Source organism: Balaenoptera borealis (assembly GCF_965194805.1).
Source record: "Balaenoptera borealis genome assembly, chromosome: 5".
Classification (NCBI taxonomy): Eukaryota; Metazoa; Chordata; class Mammalia; order Artiodactyla; family Balaenopteridae; genus Balaenoptera; species Balaenoptera borealis.
Window position 1 is genome coordinate 19476592 of NC_138862.1, and position 19579 is coordinate 19496170.

At 42.1% G+C, this 19579-nt stretch overlaps 2 protein-coding genes across 9 annotated transcripts in view; one reads left to right on the forward strand and one right to left on the reverse strand.

Moving 5' to 3' along the window:
- Window positions 1–8559, reverse strand: part of GABPA (GA binding protein transcription factor subunit alpha) — a 38827-nt gene extending 30268 nt beyond the window's left edge. The window contains exons 1-2 of one of the 6 annotated variants that reach the window (XM_082391953.1): window positions 8469–8559; window positions 554–655 (exon numbers count right to left, since the gene is read on the reverse strand). In XM_082391953.1, the coding sequence (XP_082248079.1) occupies window positions 554–630 (77 nt within the window). In that variant the 5' untranslated portion in view covers window positions 631–655; window positions 8469–8559. Of the gene's footprint in view, window positions 1–553; window positions 665–5742; window positions 6090–7953; window positions 8092–8468 lie in introns of those variants that run through there. The other 5 variants (XM_082391952.1, XM_082391950.1, XM_082391951.1 and 2 more) reach the window with 5 other exon arrangements.
- Window positions 8475–14901, forward strand: ATP5PF (ATP synthase peripheral stalk subunit F6). Of its 3 annotated transcripts, none has more exons than XM_082392017.1 (4): window positions 8475–8550; window positions 11505–11681; window positions 14143–14267; window positions 14773–14901. In XM_082392017.1, the coding sequence occupies exons 2-4, from the start codon at window positions 11518–11520 to the stop codon at window positions 14808–14810; spliced, it is 327 nt and encodes a 108-aa protein (XP_082248143.1). In that variant the 5' UTR covers window positions 8475–8550; window positions 11505–11517; the 3' UTR covers window positions 14811–14901. The 3 variants fall into 3 exon arrangements, with proteins under 3 accessions (XP_082248143.1, XP_082248141.1, XP_082248142.1); XM_082392015.1 differs by lacking the exon at window positions 8475–8550 and adding an exon at window positions 8552–8675; XM_082392016.1 differs by lacking the exon at window positions 8475–8550 and adding an exon at window positions 8649–8869.
- The last annotated feature ends 4678 nt before the right edge of the window (window positions 14902–19579 follow it).

Genomic DNA, 19579 nt, shown 5'->3' on the forward strand with positions numbered 1-19579 from the left:
ATTCTGAACTCATTACCACTGCCCTCCTTCCTTAATGGAGTAAGTAATATTCTATTACTATTCCAAAAACTAACACCTTTCACTTCTCTATATGCTTAGTACTGTGATGGCTCATACGGCTGTATGTTTCCTCAAATACAAGGTAGTCTCTACAAGGGCAAGTTACAGTCTCATTTATTCATGTACTCCAGACAGCTGTTATTTGTTGAATTAGTTCAGGGTGTGGATTAAACTCTTACTGAAATAAAAGTAATCAGCACTGACAAAAGGAAAAAGAATCAAACAGTGCCTGAGGGGGAGAAACCATCACAATCAATTGCTTGATCATTATCAGCTATGCTTATTACTATCTTTAGTTTAAAACTATCTTTTCCTCCCAGCTACAAAACCAACAAACCCAGTAAGTCTGAGGGAAAAGGCAATACATGATCCCCCAAAATGCTGAGGTCAGTTGAAAAAAAAAAAAAAGGCCCCCAAAAGAACTTGGCTTGATTCTTAATTTTAATTAGGCATGTTGATAATATAAAAAGTGGTAAATTCAAAAAATACCAACCTTTCTTCTGTGCACTCTGGTTTCTCTGTTCCATCAATCTCAATTTCTATCAGCTCCTCTGCTTCTCTTTTCGTCATGATTGAAGTATTTCAAAAGCTGACCCTACAAAACCTAAAATGTAAGACATTCTGAAATTATCTGCATAAGCAGACACGGTATACAAGAAGTAAAGACCCAATTCAAATAAAAGCAGAGGATAAGCAGAAGAGGAGGACGTAATCTTCACATATAAAAGAAAATCCACAAGTGATATTTATAAACTAGTTTTTGTTTAAATGGTGTTTATTAGCCTGACATGACATCATTATCATTCCCTTGGATTTACTGGGATGTTTTCAGCCCAATCTCAGTCAATAAATTAATTCAGGTTACTTCAAAATTAAGTGAAGGCATGTCAACTATGTTACGGCAATTCAGTCTTAATAACAGATTCAAACCTGCAGCTTAAAAATCAACATGGAAATTCCCTGGCGGTCCAGTGGTTTGGACTCTGTGCGTCCACTGCAGAGGGCATGGGTTCCATCCCTGGTCAGGGAGCTAAGATCCCTCATGCCGCATGGTGTGGCCAAAAAACAAAACAACATGGAGATGAACAATTTACAATCGTTCAGCTAAAAGCTGTACCTTATTAGCAGAGTTTATTGCAAACCATTATACTGACAGAATAATATAAATTAAAAGTTAATCCCAGCTTTGTGTTACAAATTACATTTCTTATAAATTCCAGTACAATATTCTCAAACAGCAAAATAAAGTAACAAAATCATTATAGATATATGCATTATTGCCCTGATTACACATTAGAATTTTTTTTTTTTAATTTTTTATTTATTTATTTTTGGCTGCGTTGGGTCTTTGTTGCTGAGCGCCGGCTTTCTCTAGTTGCAGGGAGCGGGGGCTACTCTTCGTTGCGGTGTGCGGGCTTCTCATCATGGTGGCTTCTCTTGCTGTGGAGCACGGTCTCTAGGCGCGCAGGCTTCAGTAGTTGTGGCACGTGGGCTCAGTAGTTGTGGCTTGCAGGCTCTAGAGCACAGGCTCAGTAGTTGTGGCACACAGGCTTAGTTGCTCCGCGGCATGTGGGATCTTCCTGGACCAGGGATCGAGGATCGAACCTGTGTCCCCTGCACTGGCAGGCGGATTCTTAACCACTACGCCACCAGGGAAGTCCCAACACTAGAATTTTTTATGATTGTTTTTCAGATGTGGTTTTATCCATTTTAAACAAACCATTACTTCAGTTTTTAATTCTCTCGTGTAAAATTATTACCTGCTACATTAAACTTCTATTGATTTTTGTACCATTGATACATTATGTGCCATTTTGTACCATTTGTACTCCTGATACTAAAACATTATAATTTAAAATATGCTAAGTAATGCATAAAATAGCTGCATATATTGGTATTTCTTTATGGCCATTTCCAAGGTGTTAATGTTGTAAGTTTCAGGCCGTTAGGACCTCACTTGTAGGTCAGTGAATTTGTCTCTGGACTCGATATATACTCTCAGTCCAGAATAGAGTTTTCTAAGTTTACTACTACATCTAAAAAAGTACTTCTAAGTGCCTTCGACTCTTTGACTTACAAGGAATGGTCCTCTAAATTTGGTATTTTAATGTTTACAAAGGAGTCCACGCTCCCACTTTAAAGATCTGACAAAGTGAAGAATTCAAATATTCATTCCTATTAATAATAACCATTATTTACTGAGTATCAGGCACCACACTCAAGTGCTTTACACAGAACAATCTTACTCTGAGTCCACCCTCCTAGGAAAAGTATCCAGAGATGAGCGAGGCTGAACTGCCTGGGGCTCCACAACGTCACGCTTTAGGTCCATCAACTTCAGTACGTGCTCTGCACTGCAGACACACACTAGAACGAGAGCCACCCCCTCTCGTACCTGCAACGGCCTCTTCCTGACACGCTTCCCTGTGCTGGTGCCCTTGCCCCCCTGCAGTCTGTTCTCAGTCAATACAACTGCCAGTGTGATCCTTTTTAAAAGTGAAGTTACATCATAGCACTCCTCTGATACCAGTCACAGTAAAAAAAAATCTAAAGACTTCACAATGGCCAACAAGGTCCTACATGATCTACCCCCATCCCCGTTCTACTACTGCTCTGACCCCCTCTCCCACACTGGCCTCCTTACTTGTCCTTGCATCTTTCTTCTTGTCCATAGCACTCATCCTCTAACATACTAATAATTTACTACATTTATTGTCTCTCTTTCTCTGTTGGATCATTGTCAAGGTGCAAAAACCAAAACTGTCCAAAAGCGACCCCAGGAACTTAAATTGGTTTGCCTGGCCTACGGACTTCCCCTAGCTACTGGAGGTGGGAGGGGCTTTCCCAGGTCCCAACTTCTCAAGGGACCAAGGTCTTTGTGGTAGGCACAATAACAACCCAGAACCTGTGATTATGCTAAATCACATGGCCAAGGGGAATAAAGTTTACTAATAAGCTAACCTTAAAATACAGAGATTATCCTGGATTATCTAGGTGAGCCCAAGGAAATCACAAGGATCTTTCACAAGAGTGAAAGAGGGAATCTGAAGAGATCCAGAGTGATTCAAAGTGAGGACTTGACTGGCTGGCTATGACTGGCTTTGAAGACGAAAGAAAGGAGCCACAAACCAAGGAACGCAGGCAGCCCCTAAAACCTGGAAAAAGGAAACAGATTCTCCCCTAGAGCCTCCAGAAGAAGCGCAACTCTGCCAACATCTGATTTTAGCCCAGAAAGACCCATTTCAGACTTCTGACTTCAAGAAATGTATGATAAGAAATAGTTTTCAAGCCACTAAGTTTGTAGTAATTTGTTACAGTAGCTCTGGGAAACTAACACAGTCTTCTTTCCCACTTTAAAAAGGACTGTAGGGCTTCCCTGGTGGCGCAGTGGTCGAGAATCTGCCTGCCAATGCAGGGGACACGGGTTCGGGCCCTGGTCTGGGAAGATCCCACATGCCGCAGAGCAGCTGGGCCCGTGAGCCACAATTACTGAGCCTGCGCGTCTGGAGCCTGTGCTCCGCAACGAGAGAGGCCGCAATAGTGAGTGGCCCCCGCTTGCCACAAATGGAGAGAGCCCTTGCACAGAAACGAGGACCCAACACAGCCATAAATAAATTTAAAAAAAGAAAAAAAAAAAAAAAAAAAAGGATTGTAACTCTCCTCAGGTCCAAACATCTCCAAATGCTGGGGAGCCGGTTTTCTGACAACTTAGTCTATAAATCGCTGGCATCCAAATCTAGACTGCCTAGTACAAAAATGATCTGACTTTCCCCACATTATTAAGGTTGCTCTCACAGCTCCCCTACGATAAGAAAGGATAATAAGAGGGTGGGGCTCTCCACTGAAACAGATACACATGATGCACATCCAGCAGAATGCCTAGGGCCCAGCAGATTTTGGTCCGGAGGATGAAAGAATGAAGGGCTTTTGTTTTCTTTTCTTGCTGACCCTGGCCTAGTAAGTCTTCCCTTTCCCCATAAAGCCTATTTCTTAACAGATACTATGTGTAAGACTGTGGAATTCATCCTGAGCACTCGAGCAAAACAGGTGGTGGTGACTCAATAGGGACCATCCTTGTAGGACAACAAAAGCTCATCTGGGAAGGGGTATTTGTTCACAGATGTATACAAAGAACTTTGAACAGTGCCTCTCCCTTTGTAGGCACTGTATTAAAATGTGTTGGATAAGTGAATGTTATAACAACTACTACACACTGTATAAACTGACTCCAGAAGCCTAAAAGGCTTCAATGTGAAAGGTAAAACTATGAAGCTAATAGAAGAAAATGGTGGGAATTTTTTTGTGGTCTAATGATAGAAAAGGATTTATTTCTTAAATAAAATTCCAAAAACACAAACCATAAGGAAAAAAACTGATAGATTTCCTTACATTAAAATTAAGAGTTATATTCAACTGACAGGCTACAGAGTAGAAAAAGATATTTCCAATATCCATACATGACAAGGGACTAATAATTGGAATACACAGTGAACTCTTGCAAGTTGATAACACCCCCCCAAAAGTCAGGACAAATTAGAAAAGTCAGTAAAGCGTAGAAAAAGGAAACTCACATAAAGAGAAACCAAAATGGCTACGGACATGAAGAAATGCTCACATTCAAATTATTCACTTTATACTGTGCATATATGGCAAAGCTAGAATGTTGAACACTGAAAAGAGTTAGCAGGGACATGGGGGCATAGAGTATAGACCGGACTATTGATAGAGTACAGACAGGACTATTTTGGAGAAAAATGTAGCAGCACTTGCTCAAATAAAGTGCTTATACCTATGACCCAGCAATCTTGCCCTTAGATAAGCATTCTAGAGACATTCTCACAATGACTGATAATAGGATGTTAAGGGCAGCTTTGCTGGAGATAGCTGAAAGCTGAAGCCAATACAAGTATCCATGGTAAGAGAGTACTGCGGATACAAGAAAATGTGAAAGAAGCACACACTATGGAACTATAGTAGCCGTTAGAAACAAGGAGATAACGTACACACACATACACGTAAAAATCATAAAAACTGTACAGAAAAAAGTAAGAAACAGAATAAGGTTTATAGCAGGACAGCACTTAAAAGGATCATTTATGTTATATTTTCAGGGCCTACAAGGACATCCACTCCCACCACCATAACCAACTTTTAAAAAAAGATCAGAAAACAAGTGAATTTTCTAGGAACTTTGGAAAAACAGAAAGCCTAAGAAGAAGTAACTGTAATCAGATAGGGTAGGCGGTACCCAGAGAAGAAGGACCAGGCATGGCTTTCTTGACATAAGAGGAGCCATTTTTGGCCTAAGCCATTTGGGGATCTAAGCCTGGCCACAATGCTTACCCTTGAACAGGTCTCAGTAATAATGCTCTTAAGGAGTAACAATAGCAAAGATAACAAATCAGTTATAAAGACTCCCAGTTCTGTTTCCATGGTAAAGATTAGCCTGAAGCACTTTCTTAAGCTGTTTTTCAGAATTTAAACCCCCCTCTAGCGCTCAACCACCAGATCAACTGTAACCTAAGGGATGATAATGTTGACCTTTTCTGACCCTTGTGACTTCAATCAACTAAAGCATGGATGCTGTCAACCTTTGCCCCAATTCTATGCTGAATTCTCCCGCTGAAGCCCCTTCATGAATTGGCATGCACCACCCAAGACCCTTCATGAATATGCAAGTACCCTTAGCTTAAAAGGGCTTCAATTTTGCTGTTCAGGACACCGCTTTGGGAAGATCCTGGTATTCTCCTTGCTGCAAGTAGTAGAGACCCTTTCTTCTTCTGATCTTTGGCTTGGTTGTGTCTTTTGTCTTGCCACCCACCAAGAGATGAACCCAGTTTTCTGGTAACAACCAGAAGCTTAGAAATGGCCCTGAGGGCTTATCAGCAGGGACACCTTTGGTACCTCTTAGTATAAGCACTAAGAGGACTGTTAAGAAATTTACCCTGTGATCTTCCAAAAAAGTCATAGATCAGTCTCTAGAAGGTGCCAAATAAAGAAAAAAAATGAATCCAATATACTTTTGGAAAAAATCATGCTACTTACAGTCCCTGAATTGATCTTCCTCTTTCTCAATTCTCTAAATTTAAGCTAAAGAAGCAATGGAGAGATTTGGGAAACTGTCCAAATCTTTGATATCACTGCTTGAGTGGGTCTTAGCTCTTTTTCTGGAAACAATTCCCCAGGATTCTATATCAATAGGTAAGAAAATGGAGAAGAGAGCATGACTTGGAGCCCTTCCCCCTAGGAAAAGGTGCCCCTTGACACCCTGGTTTCTCCTAGATTAAATCTAACCTGGGTTCAGAACACTGCACAAAATGAATACAAACTAAATTTATATTTAACTAACAATTCCAGGAAAGGCTACTATTCTTTAAAATACAGTTATGTTTATCATTCTCTTTTAGAGCCACAGATACAATTTGAGGATTATTCTTCACTGGAACACATTATTAGTTTACAGAGTTTAGGCCAATTTTTCCCAGTAAAGGACAATAAATAAATAAAGGATACATAAATACAAGTGCAATCTGGGAGTACCTGCCAGATAACTGCACATTTTCTCAAGCTAAAAAATACTGTTAAATATCCTGAGTAAATTAAAAGACATTTTTGTTTTTTAAAGATAAGTCAATAACTAAGAAAAAGTAACACACATACATCTGTGTGTATACACATGGAGAAAGAAAGCAAGAATGGAGAAAGGTTAACACTTGGTGACCCTGGGGGTGAAGGTGTTCCTTGCATAATTTCACTGTATAATTTTTTCAATTTTCCTGTAAACTTGAAGTTTCATAAATAAAAGTTGGAGGGAGATTAAAGTCAACAGTTTTAATTTAGTATTCCGCCTCCACATGCTCTCATGACTTGCCTCAACGAAACACCTAGCTCATTATTTTCTTATTTCAAGACTATACACCCCTCATGGCATTGGTCCTGTAGACGCAATCCACGTAAAAACTGCTTAAGTCCACCTAGTGTCAGAATATGTTTAAAAATAAATAAGCCTGGATCAAACCCTAAGAGAGAGAGATTATTATTCCCTTAAAGCAGTTCCGAACGAGTTGACCAGTTTCTTTTGATATTTAAGACAACAAAGTACCTAAGAACGTTATCACTGTCAAGTTCTTCACTTTGCTTAAGTGAACCTTTCTAAAACTTTGCTCCTCTCACGACTCAGACCTACTGCGTGTATTTCCAAATCACTACTCGTCATCTTGCAGGGCAACATTAGGCGTTGTCCTCTCTGCCGTAACCTAATCAAACTAGGGTTCCTAAATACAAACACGCGCGGGCGTATCTTCCAGTCCACAAAAACTAAAAAAGCTGACAAGCTACATTATCTCATCATTTTCCCCTTGCCTCACACTTCCTCGTTTTTAAAAGAAACCCAACGGACACCATATACATTAATAGATGGCTTTGATGCAACTGTAAGAATTCTAGAAAGACAACTGGATACGAAGTGAAAGCGAATCGCTGAGTTGGCAAGGAGGCTGGTTTTGCATGTTCCTCTGAAATCCCCGCGGCGTCAGGATGAGATCCCAACCGCGGCGAATGCGGACCACGGCGGACAGTCGAGCAGGGGACAGTGAGGGAAGGGGGCGGCGAAGGGTGACACGAACGACCGGGGCCCCGAGGGCGCGCGGCTTAGCAGAGCCCCGCGCCGCGCGCCCCCCGCCCCTCCCCTCCGCTCCCCGCACAGCCTCCCCCGCCCCTCCCCACCCGGCTCCCTCAAGTCTCCACGAACGGAAATGGGAGTCACAGCGCCGGGGACCAGCGGAAACAAAACACAGAGGCGGCCGCGGGGGGGCCGCTGTGGGGGAGAAGGCCCCGGAACGAAGCCGGCCCGCGCGGACCCGCGCTCCCCTCCTCCCCAGCGGCCGCACTCACCCGCTCCGGATTCGGCCCCGTCGCCCCCGCCCGCAGTCCAGAGCCGGCTGAAAACCGCAGCGGCGCGGGCTCCACGTGCAGCGTCTCTCCCGGTAAGACCCGCAGCTCCAGCGACTCGAAGTGAGAGGCCCCTGGGCCCTTCCCGCGAAAACGGCGCAGAGAAACTCCAACCCCCCCCTCCCGCCTCCCAGGCACCCCCGGGTCCGGGACTACAACTCCCAGCAGGTTGCGCGAAACGAAAGCCCGAGGCAACGGCGGCTCACGAGGCACAAGGGAGCCCAACGCCCCAATCCGCTTTGTTTTACACTCTTGTCACTTTGCCTGCACAGTCGTACACCTCAACCACCCCAAGGAAGAGGACGCTGACTCGGGGCGGTGGGGATTGAACTAGGGGAAAGGCCAGTCCAAGTGCGCATGCGTACATAACAAGGTTTCCGAGAGGGAAGAAGAGAGCAGGTCAACTTGGGAGAAGGAAAGATGGCGGAGGCGTCGCCAGGAGACCCGGAAGCACTTACCCTCCACTTCCTCCTCCTGTTTGGCTTCTGTCTCACCTAGAGCCGTCCGGTCGCCGACTGTCTCCGAGACGCTTCCTGTCCGGTGAGTGTCGACCGACTGAAACGGCGGCCCATAATGCATTGCGATGGCGGGTAGGCGGGGGGGCGGAGCCAGGGCCGGAAGTAAAACGGCGGCGGTGGCTCTGGCAGCTCGGGACCGAGTGCAAGGTGACTGGGAGGGTAACTGGACTCACTTGGCCTCTAGGGACGAGGATTCTGGGTTTCTTCACGAGGTCTGGGATGCCTATCACCTCTGCCCTTCTGGAAGAGAGAGCAGCCTGTATCCCGGACACCTTCACGACCTGGCCCGGAGTCATTGCTGACCTCGGCGCCTTTAGGCCTTGAAGTTTGCGGTAGACTCAGTAGGTAGCCCTGATAATACCGCTCTCAGGGCCAGCCTGACGCTCAGGGTGGCGCGGGAGGCAGGGGCGCCGGCGCTTCATGGACCCGCCGCCCGGCTGGGGCAGCCAAGGTCATGCCCGCGGGGCCGGTCTGCAGCCAGGCCTGCTCAGCCCTGGCGCGCGGGCAATTGTTCTGAACTACAGCATTTAAAAGTAGAGCGTAAGAGGGGAAAGGGTGATGGTAATTTTGAAAGTTTGCAACCCACCTGAAAATGTTGGTGGTGCTAAAACTTGGTTAAGCAGCTTTGTTTTACATCACGGATTCCAGGAGGGAAAAAGGGAGCCGGTTAAGTCAGGCGAGTTGTGGATTGACTTCAGCAATGAACATGCGCCGAATACGCAGCCAGAGGCTGGTCAGTCATCACTGTAAACGGGAGAACCGTGCTCCCTCTCAGCACAAGGCCGCCTCTTACGCTGTACCGTTTTCTTCCTCTTGCCTTCCCCAGTCTTTCTGAGTGGGTCAAATCCCAATCATAGGCTGGCGTGGCCCCTCATAGTACTCGAATAGAGAACTTAATCATAGTTGGTATTTTATACCTATTTATGTAATAACATGTATCTTTCTCACTAGATATTTAATCAGTGGGGGGAAAAAGTGAAACTGAATAAAGGAAAAGGAGCAAGTTTTGATAGTGAGATTATGTGTTCATTTTTTAGATAAGTTGAATTTGAGGGCCCGGTAGGACTTAGGAAAGGATGAGAGCTGTCGAATGTATAGGTTTGGAGTTCAGGAAAAAGACCAAAATTAGAGGTGTGATTTGGGAATCATTCGTACTTAGATGATAGAAATAGAAAAAATGAAAATGAGTTTTACCCGTGTTGCAGTAGGAGTAACATGATCTTTGCAATGTTAGACTTAGAGCAAATTAACTGTGGGAATATGAATAATCACTTTTCTTAAACATTTTCTTATCTTAAAGGAGGGATAAGAACACCTTTCTCTCTTTCTCCACAGTATTGCCATAAGGGTACAAGGAGAGAATATGTCTAGAAGTACTTTGCAAAATACCTAGGGCTGAACAAGTGTTAGGTGACCACATTGCAGAGTGTTGTGTGTCTTTACGTTGCCAAAAGGGAAAATATACACTGAATTGCACAATTTGAAAAATATGTTTGTGTCCTGTCAGATTCTACTGTGTAACCTGGGATCAGGTACTTACCGCTAAGCCTCAGTTTCTGTGTGTGTAAAATGAGAATGCTATTAAGTGGCACCTTAAGGTCATTTGTTGTTTGCTTGGAGTCTCCCCTCCCCCCCCCTTTTTCCCCTCTGATGAGGTATAAGAGTGATGTATGATGAAATCTTTAATTTCTTCAAATAGTTTTCTTTCATGCTGGCAGGTGAAGGATATTTGGTTGATTGTAGGATTTCTTTTGGTGTTTTTTTTTTTTTTTTAATTAATTTATTTATTTATTTATTATTTTGGCTGTGTTGGGTCTTCGTTTCTGTGCGCGGGCTTGCTCCAGTTGTGGCGAGCGGGGGGCCACTCTTCATCGCGGTGCGCGGGCCTCTCACTATCGCGGCCTCTCTTGTTGCGGAGCACAGGCTCCAGACGCGCAGGCTCAGTAGTTGTGGCTCACGGGCCCAGTTGCTCCGCGGCATGTGGGATCTTCCTAGACCAGGGCTCGAACCCGCGTCCCCTGCATTGGCAGGCAGACTCCCATCCACTGCGCCACCAGGGAAGCCCTCTTCTAATTATTTATGGTCTCCTTATTTATTTCTTTTCTTTTGGAATTTCTGTTTGCATACAATTTTTTTTTTTTTTTTTTTTTTTTTGCGTTTGATCTTTTCAGGACACTAAATGAGGTCTCAACTGAGATCATCCTCTAATTTATATACTGTAATTTTTTAGTTAGATAACCATGTATTTTAGCTTGAGGAAGTCTAAGGGCTTCGAAGTATTTAAGTCCTTATTTTAAAAGTTCAGACTTTTTTCTCCTTCACAAATTCTATTTCACTAATTAGATTGTACTGCTTGATTTTCCCTCTCTGGTTGGTGGGCTCCCTTGGACTAGTTGCTGTTTTTCCTTGCTGGTTCTTTTGGACTTAGATTTGGTTTTTACAGTGTCCTTGAATGTCTAGAATCCTGCAGTTGTAACAAGCAGAGCAGTTTCTTTCCCTGTGGGCCCGGGAAGTAGAAACTGAGGCAACTGTCTCTAGTCTCCCTGCACAGCTCCCTTTTTGCCTTTTGAGAGAGTCAGGGAAACCTGGTACGTTAATTTGGGGATCAGTATTATAATTTTTCTGCTGAGGGTGGGCAGCCAAGAGTAATAAATTCATGGAGAAGAAAACACCCCATCCCAGATTCTGGGCTTTCTTTCTGCGTCTAACCCTAGTGGAGCCGCACGCAGGCCTGAGTGGTTCCTAACTGCTGCTAGGTCCCGGGGCCTTTTGGTTAAGAAGCAAAAAACTTGCAGTGCGGCGTAGAGAGGGGAAGGGAGCTATGGTCAGGTGACTGTTCTTAGTGTTTACTGAGTTCTGGTATGATTTAAGTTCTGTAGCAATTAGTAGAATTAGATGCCCACTATAACACATTAACAGGTGTTTTACAATTATATCTATTTTAAAGTATCTTCACATTCTGGTGCTTGTTTCCAGTAACAGAATCACCATGATTCTTCAGAGGCTCTTCAGGTTGACCTCTGTCATTCAGTCTGCAGTCTCGGTCTCTTTGAGGAGGAACATCGGTTTTACAGCAGTGGCATTTAATAAGGAACTTGATCCTGTACAGAAACTCTTCGTGGACAAGATTAGAGAATATAGAACTAAGCGACAGTAAGTGGGTAGATAATCAACCGTGGTGTAAGTGTGAATATTCAAAGTATGTAAGTTTTGAGATGGTAATAAAAATTTACTTGGCGTTTGAAAGTGTCTAAGACCTTCACTGAGCTGATCTCTGTCATAAAGGTTCATTACCTGCTCCAAAAAAGAAAATGAGAATCTTGATTTTTTTTTTTTAAGTCCCAAATTTTATCTTCCTTATATGGGTTCCAAGGGAGAATCCCATTAAATCTAGTGCCATTTTAGATATATCCCTACTATAATGTCATTTATTGTAAACTGGAATCAATTCATACAAGTACATGGGATCTTAGAAATCATTTAGGAACCATATTTGAGAAAACTAAGCCCCTTAGACATTGATTAGCCTAAGGTCATAAAACTAATTGTGGGGAAAACATAATCAAAATATTCTAACTCTCAATTCAGTACCCTTTCTGTGACATCATGATTTGGGGGAAATGTATAGACACAGCATTTTTTCTTTAATGCTACTTCCATATTTATATATTTCTGGGAATATCAAAAGACTCCTGCTTTATGGCATAAAGCAAGTCCAGGAGAAACATAATAATGGAACCACACAGTTTTGGAGATGAATGATGACCTTAGTCAGCATCAAGTTCAACGCCCAAATCTTTGGAAAAGTGATACAGATCAATTCAGAGTTTTGTTTTATTTAGTTGTCTACCACGTGCAAAGCACTGGACTATTAACAGTGGTGGACTACAAAGAAAGAAGCCACTTTGCATTTCCACAATATTCTTAAAGTCTGATGGGGTAGAAGGTTTCTAAGCAAGTAAATACAATATAAGTTTAAATAGGTTAGATGCTAAGATAAGTGACACATTCAGTGTTTGGAGAACTCATAGGAAGGAATGCTCCTTTCTAGTTGGTGCATTTTGGAAGGCGGCTTGGAAGAGTGAATGTTTCTAAAAGCTTGTGGGTCCCAGAGCTGGACAACAGTCATCAAAGTATCTGGTTGAAGGCTCTATCTAGAACTGAACTGTATGTCTCTGTAGCTATTAATCACATGTGACTATTCAAATTCTAATGAAGTGTAAATAAAAATTCAGTTCCTCAGTTGCCTTAGCCACATTTCTAGTGCTCAATACCAGATATGGCTAGTGGTTACCGTATTAGACAGCACATATATAGAGCATTTCTATTATCACAGAAGGTTCTATTGCACATGCTGATGTAGAAGAAAATTGGGTCCATAACAAGAAACATCATTAACAAGTTCTTAAATTAGAGCTGGCTCAGTATTTTTTGTGGAAATTCTGTAGCATAAATAAGATCCTATGTTTTTATCATAGGCATGGGTGAAAATATTAACCTTGATAGAATTTTCACTTATAAATTTTTTTATTATATTGTTCATTGATAAGTGGGCAGTAACATTATGACAAACAGAATTTGTGCAAATAATTAGATCTAATTGGCCCACTGCTGGTCCATGATGCTATATTTATCTTTCCAAAGCACAGCTCTAATTTTGTCATTTTACTGCTTAGCAAACAAAATACAAACTCCCAGGCTTAACATTCTCGGCCTCCTGCGATCTGGGTCCTGCTGGCTTTTCCATCTAGGCTGCTTAGTGTTCCCCACATACAGCCAGTGCTTTACCACCTCCTCATCCTTGCTTTTTCAGTCTTAGAATGTCTCAAATTAAAATCTGACCCAAATGCATGGTTTGTCACAAAGGCCACCTTTTTAAAATGAAATTTCCCTGTTTAGCTTAGCAAAAGTGATCCCTCAATTCAAGTAGCTTTTTGTTAAACCGTGTCTTTGTAGGTTATCACCTAACTCCCTTACAGCATAATTGTTTATAAACATGTTATTTTTTTCTTCTAAATGGCAAAACCTCTGGGGGTAGGAAGTAATTTGCTTCTTTGTTAGGCCCCTATCATAGAGACTTAAAGTTTTTGAATGCCGTCCAGTGGTGGTTGATTTAAATCATAGTGATAGTAGATAACTGAGTGCTCACTGTGTGCCAGGCACTATGCCGAGTGGTACATGTACACAATCTCTCATTCTCTCAATGCCACCGTCAGGTAAGACTTCGAGTTGTAGGTGTAGAGTTCAGTTCACACGGTTTGCTCTAGTTCACACAGTTACTAAATTGTAGAGCTGACGCTGAAATGGAAGCAGTCCCAGAGCCCGCAGACTTGGCCATTATATCTTATTGCTGCTTAGACCCTGAGAGGTTCTGACTTTTAATAAGTATCCTTGATACTGACAGACCTTGAATCTTAGAGGTTTGTTTGAAGTTGCTTCATTTATGTGAAACCTCGTAATAGTTAAAATAGTTTGAGCTGAAATTCAAGTGGAAATGCTTGTTATCTTTCAGAAAAGTCTGCTTTTCCCTACATTTAGAAGATCTATGAAACTTAATTTTGTTTTTGTAAACTAATGCTTAAAATCTGTTTTTACTTGGTCGTTTACACAACAGGACATCTGGAGGACCTGTTGATGCTGGCCCAGAGTATCAACAAGATCTAGACAGGGAACTTTTTAAGCTTAAGCAAATGTATGGTAAAGCAGACATGAATACGTTCCCTGACTTCGCATTTGAAGGTAAGTCTTTTTAATCACAGATTCATTGTTGTGGGAGATCATTTTAAGTGGAGAATATTTATACTTACTTGGGTTGTGTAGAGGATTAAATGACAATTACATGTGAATTTATTAGAACAGTGACACGTGCATGGGAAGCTCTGGGATAAATGCCATTGGAGTAGGAGATCACATAGCATAGAGATTAAATGGCAGGGATCTAAAATCAAACTCCTGGCAATATCACTTATGAGCTGTGTGATTTTAGATATAGTTAATTGGTCCCTCTTTCTCATCTGACATTTGGGGAGAATTATGCTATTTTCCTTATAATGATGGTTGTAGTTAAATGACATAGAGAGCCTGGCTCACTGTAAGTCCTGAATAAATCTTAAGCAGTTGTTATATTTCCATGTAGATGTTTCTTCAAAAAATCAGAAGATTGATGAGTTAAATATTAAAACTTTCTAGAAGATGCACTTTATTGCAGTATGGCTAAGCTTGAACCTTTTTTTCCTCTTCTTAGATCCCAAGTTCGAAGTCATCGACAAACCACAGTCCTGAAGAAATAATGTAAAATTTATCTGGTAATTTGTCCTGGATTAGTTGTACAACTGATCAGAAGTAACAGAATAAACATACATTTCACAGCTGTCATATGTTCTTTTAATTCTGATTTCAAATAAATTATTTGGTGGTGTTGGGTGTACACCTGAGTGTATTGAATTCTGTGTTTTTAGATCCTCCCGTTTGGTTATATCAAAGCAGATGGAGACCTTGGATTAATTGGGTACCACTTGCGCATAACTTGCCAGATTCTTCTGAGTGCAGGGGTGTCCTTTTTGCTGTGGAGGCTCACTGCCTGAGGGGAGCCACCCTGACTTCAGGAGTGTTTGCTGTGGAGATTGTTACACCCGTTCCCAGAATATGAAGAAATGGTTCATAAATCCTTTATCATAGCTTTTTCAGGAAACTCAAGTGTGATTGTGAATACGTCCAGGAACATCCATTGTGTTTTAACTTCCATCTCCTTGTATGTTAAATGCTTTTATTATCCCAGTAACTCAGATCCCTCCTCTTCCCTTGCAGTGTAATGATCACAGTGTCTATTATGGGGCTATATGGATAGATCAGGGGGAGCTGGGAGCCGGGGAGGGGAGGGTTCTACAAAGGAATTTCCTTTAAAATATTCAGTTGTATGGTGTTGTTTGCCCAGCTGATGGAAGATCCAGCAGGTATGATGTGCCAGAGAAGTGGCAGAGCAAGCACATCAAAATTTCAGAGAGTAGATGGTTCTATTTTTAATTATTTTTTTTTAAAAAGCAGGAAAAACAGCTGTGCCTTTTTCTATCTGACAGTCTCTCTGACTTGTGTCAGTGAATACCTGTCTTTAGTAAAGCTTTAGAGATTTTCTTTAAAAATGTGAAGTCAAAAATACAGCCTTTCGGGCTTCCCTGGTGGCGCAGTGGTTGAGAATCTGCCTGCCAATGCAGGGGACACGGGTTCGAGCCCTGGTCTGGGAAGATCCCACATGCCGCCGAGCAACTAAGCCTGTGCACCACAGCTACTGAGCCTGCGCGTCTGGAGCCTGTGCTCCGCAACAAGAGAGGCCACGATGGTGAGAGGCCCGAGCACCGCGATGAAGAGTGGTCCCCACTTGCCGCAACTAGAGAAAGCCCTTGCACAGAAACGAAGACTCAACACAGTCATAAATAAATAAATAAAAGAACGTGAATTTCTTTAAAAAAAAAAAAAAATACAGCCTTTCTTATGAGGTTAGCTCACTTCAAAAGAGAAATAGATTTTTACTATGGCATGCCATACTAGCTGAAGTCTCAACCTGGTGAGGAATACCTTTTTCAAAAGATCCACAAATATTTCCTGATGGTATAGGTGTGATTAGTAAGATGTGAAGAGATTGAATTGGGGAGGGTAAAGTAGTAGGAAGAAAGTGCCCAATTTTCTTCAAATGAAGCTAAGCAATGACGGGTCAGTTGGACTACTTTTAAATAGTTGTAGCCGTTGAAACAGAATTCGATGTTTCATTATGGCACCATTAAAGGTAACCAAGGAAGCCTCATTGATCTGTTCCTTTGTCTAACCTCCCCTCCCCTGAAGTGGCTCTACTCCACCCTCCTGTGGCAGGCAAGCAGCCTGGGGTCAACAGCGACCCTGCCAGTCTAGGTGGAGATGGGGCTGACCCTTTCCGTGCATGTTTCCCTCCCCCATTCAGAGTTTAGTTGAATTTTACCTTTTATAATCTCACACCTATTATCTTCATAAACTTTTTTTTGTCTGTCTTGCAACTACTTTGAGTTTGCTTGAACATCCCAATGTCTTCATTATGTAAACAGAAGGACTCTATTTGTGGCTTTACTGCAAGAATACCGTGTTAAGCATCCTACTCTTATGCCCTACATTTTAGGGCTATGCATTTAGCTAAATTTTGACCAGAGAAGTGCTCTGTTTTTTCCAGCTGAATGCTGTAGTGGTGCTTTGAGTCATGGATGTTAACTATTGCCCCATCTTCCTCATAGCCCCTTCAACTTTCTGGTGAGACTGCCCCAAATTTGCAAACTCCAGCCTCTATCTGTTACTTCAGCCTACAAGAAAGTGGTCCTGCACTTATCATTTGGGACCACCTTATATGTTATTACAAATGACCTCAACCTTCTAGGCTTTTAGCTGTTTAAAATGGCATTTTTCTCCCTTGCCTGGTGGTGTGGGCTGAATTGTGTTCCCCTAAAGCTCATATGTTGAAGCCCTAACTCTCAGAACCTCCCAATGTGATTGTATTGGGATTGGGACCCTTAAAGGGGATTAAGTTAAAATGAGGTTTTTAGGGTGGGCTTGAATCCAGTCTGACCGGTGTCCTTATAAGAAGACTGGTGTTCTTATAAGGGCATATTTGAGTTGAGGAAAGGTACAGGAACTGGAAATGGACATGTGCCTACCTGTTATGTGTCTAGTACTCCCTTTAATAATAATAGCACTAACCAAAGAGGGCTTCCGTTCTAGGCGATTTTTACTTAAATCCATTTAGTGTAGAATTTTGTTTTTGATTGTTGCTACCCTTGGTGTGGCGGGCCTATAAATGCTGACTCTGGTTAGATTCTTTTTTTTTTTTTTTTTTTTTTTTATTTATTTATCTATGGCTGCGTTGGGTCTTCGTTTCTGTGTGAGGGCTTTCTCTAGTTGCGGCGAGTGGGGGCCACTCTTCATTGCTGTGCGCGGGCCTCTCACTATCGCGGCCTCTCTTGTTGCGGAGCACAGGCTCCAGACGCGCAGGCTCAGTAGTTGTGGCTCACGGGCCTAGTTGCTCCGCGGCATGTGGGATCTTCCCAGACCAGGGCTCGAACCCGTGTCCCCTGCATTGGCAGGCAGATTCTCAACCACTGCGCCACCATGGAAGCCCTGGTTAGATTCTCAATGTATGAGTTCTTGGAGGGCTCTGTGGGCTAGAAAGTTTTCCTCATTATGCAGATTACCTTAAATGGGAGGTCTGACCCATCTCTTCCAAACTCCCCTCAGCTCCCACCTCAATGGTACAGTTCACAGAGTCTTATTTCAGATGTTTGCTCTCAGACACTGGCAAGAAGGCTCAAGGTCAGCTACTTTCAAAGATGCCTACTTGACCACAGGAAACTCACACATCCTTGCCCTGAGACACAATCGGAAGATAGGTGCTTCACCATTTCCCCTGCTCTCTACATTGATATCTTTTTCCAACTCTGTTTTCACTCTGCTCAAATAGCTCTTTGCTTCTTGGCAGGTGCCTTCGATTGTTGCAGGTGATTCTCTTTAAAATTCTCTTTACTTGCCTTGGGGGTGAGTTGGGAAATAGAACTCACAACTTTGACAAACTAACACGACTTGGACAATTCATTCTCTGTCTCTCTCCATTGCTCCCCACCCCCAATCCATCCCTATACACTTCAGGTTATGGATTTTGTGTGGTGGGGTAAAGGAGAGAGGACCAGGGTAATAATTTCAGGGTAGCACAACCGTCTCTTCATGAACATCAAAGCAGGTATTTATACCCAAATTAGTTATGGGTTTCTTTAGAAAGTGAGGTAGTTGTCAGCCTTCAGGCAACAGGAAAAATGCCAGTAGACATTCTGTTACATGAATATGTCTTTACGTATAAAATTTTTTCTAATCCTTTTTGCTATATGTTATCCTACAATTTAGAAACAAAGTTTCTTGACCTACAGCAACTTCAGTATAATTCATGGTAGTTAAATATTTGGAAGGAAAGGAAGCTTGAGAATGAAAAGTTAAATGGCAGGGGGCAACTTTAGGAATCTAACTACAGGTCGTAAAAAAATCTCAATTTTTACACCATCTTTAAGAAGCACTTCTGTGTAGCACATTCAGTGTTGAAAACAGATTATAAAATGGAGCTTTAAAACCATCTGCCCTCAGTCTTAAAGAGGTTAAACAAGTCCTTTGTTGACACACTATTTGTTTTGAGAACATTTTCTTAGTAAGAAGTATAAAGACATATTATACTCTAGTATGTCTTACTTGAAAGTAGAAAAATATTTTAAGATCTTTTTAAGAACTGTGTGGAAATGGATGCCTAATAACTCATAGGAGTAGAATAAAAGTCATGTCTGTCCAGCCTTAATTCATGGAGCGTTGATTTGTGTGACTCTGCATAACAAATGAACGGGATTATAATAACATTGCAAAATAACAGTATGTTATTAATATTCTAAATCTATGGAGAAATTTTATCAATAAATATTTAAATTGCCCTTTCACAAGTGCTCTTTTGATCTTAAAAAATTCATTTAGCACTTACTGGATACCGACTACACATTAGAGACAGTTAAATACTTTGGGGCTTATAAATATGTATGTAAAACGTGGCTCTTAAAGTGCTTCTATTAATAGATTGGTGGTAATGCCAGAGATGTACATACCTAACTGTATTAAGAAATATAAAACCAACAAGTGCCATAAGAAAACCAAGTGCTATGGAAATTCAGAGAAGAAAGAAACTTCTTCCAGAAAGGAGAACGAGGGAAAGCTGCATAGGGGAGGTGGAATTTGAAAGATGTCCTGAAGAGTAACTAGAATCTACGTATCTTGTGATTAGGAGAATCAGCTTTCCAGGTAAAGGAGGAGAAAAAAAGGGTCGTTGAGATACAATGACCTTAGTTCAGTTTGATGGGTGCATAAGGCAACTAAAGAGGAACAGGGGAACATGTGGCTGAACAGGTAGGTGTGACAATATGACAACGTGTGTACGTGGGGGGAGGCCCTGAATTTCAGGCTAAAATGTTTAGACGTCGGTGAGAGACTATGTAATGGAAAAGAGTGGAAGG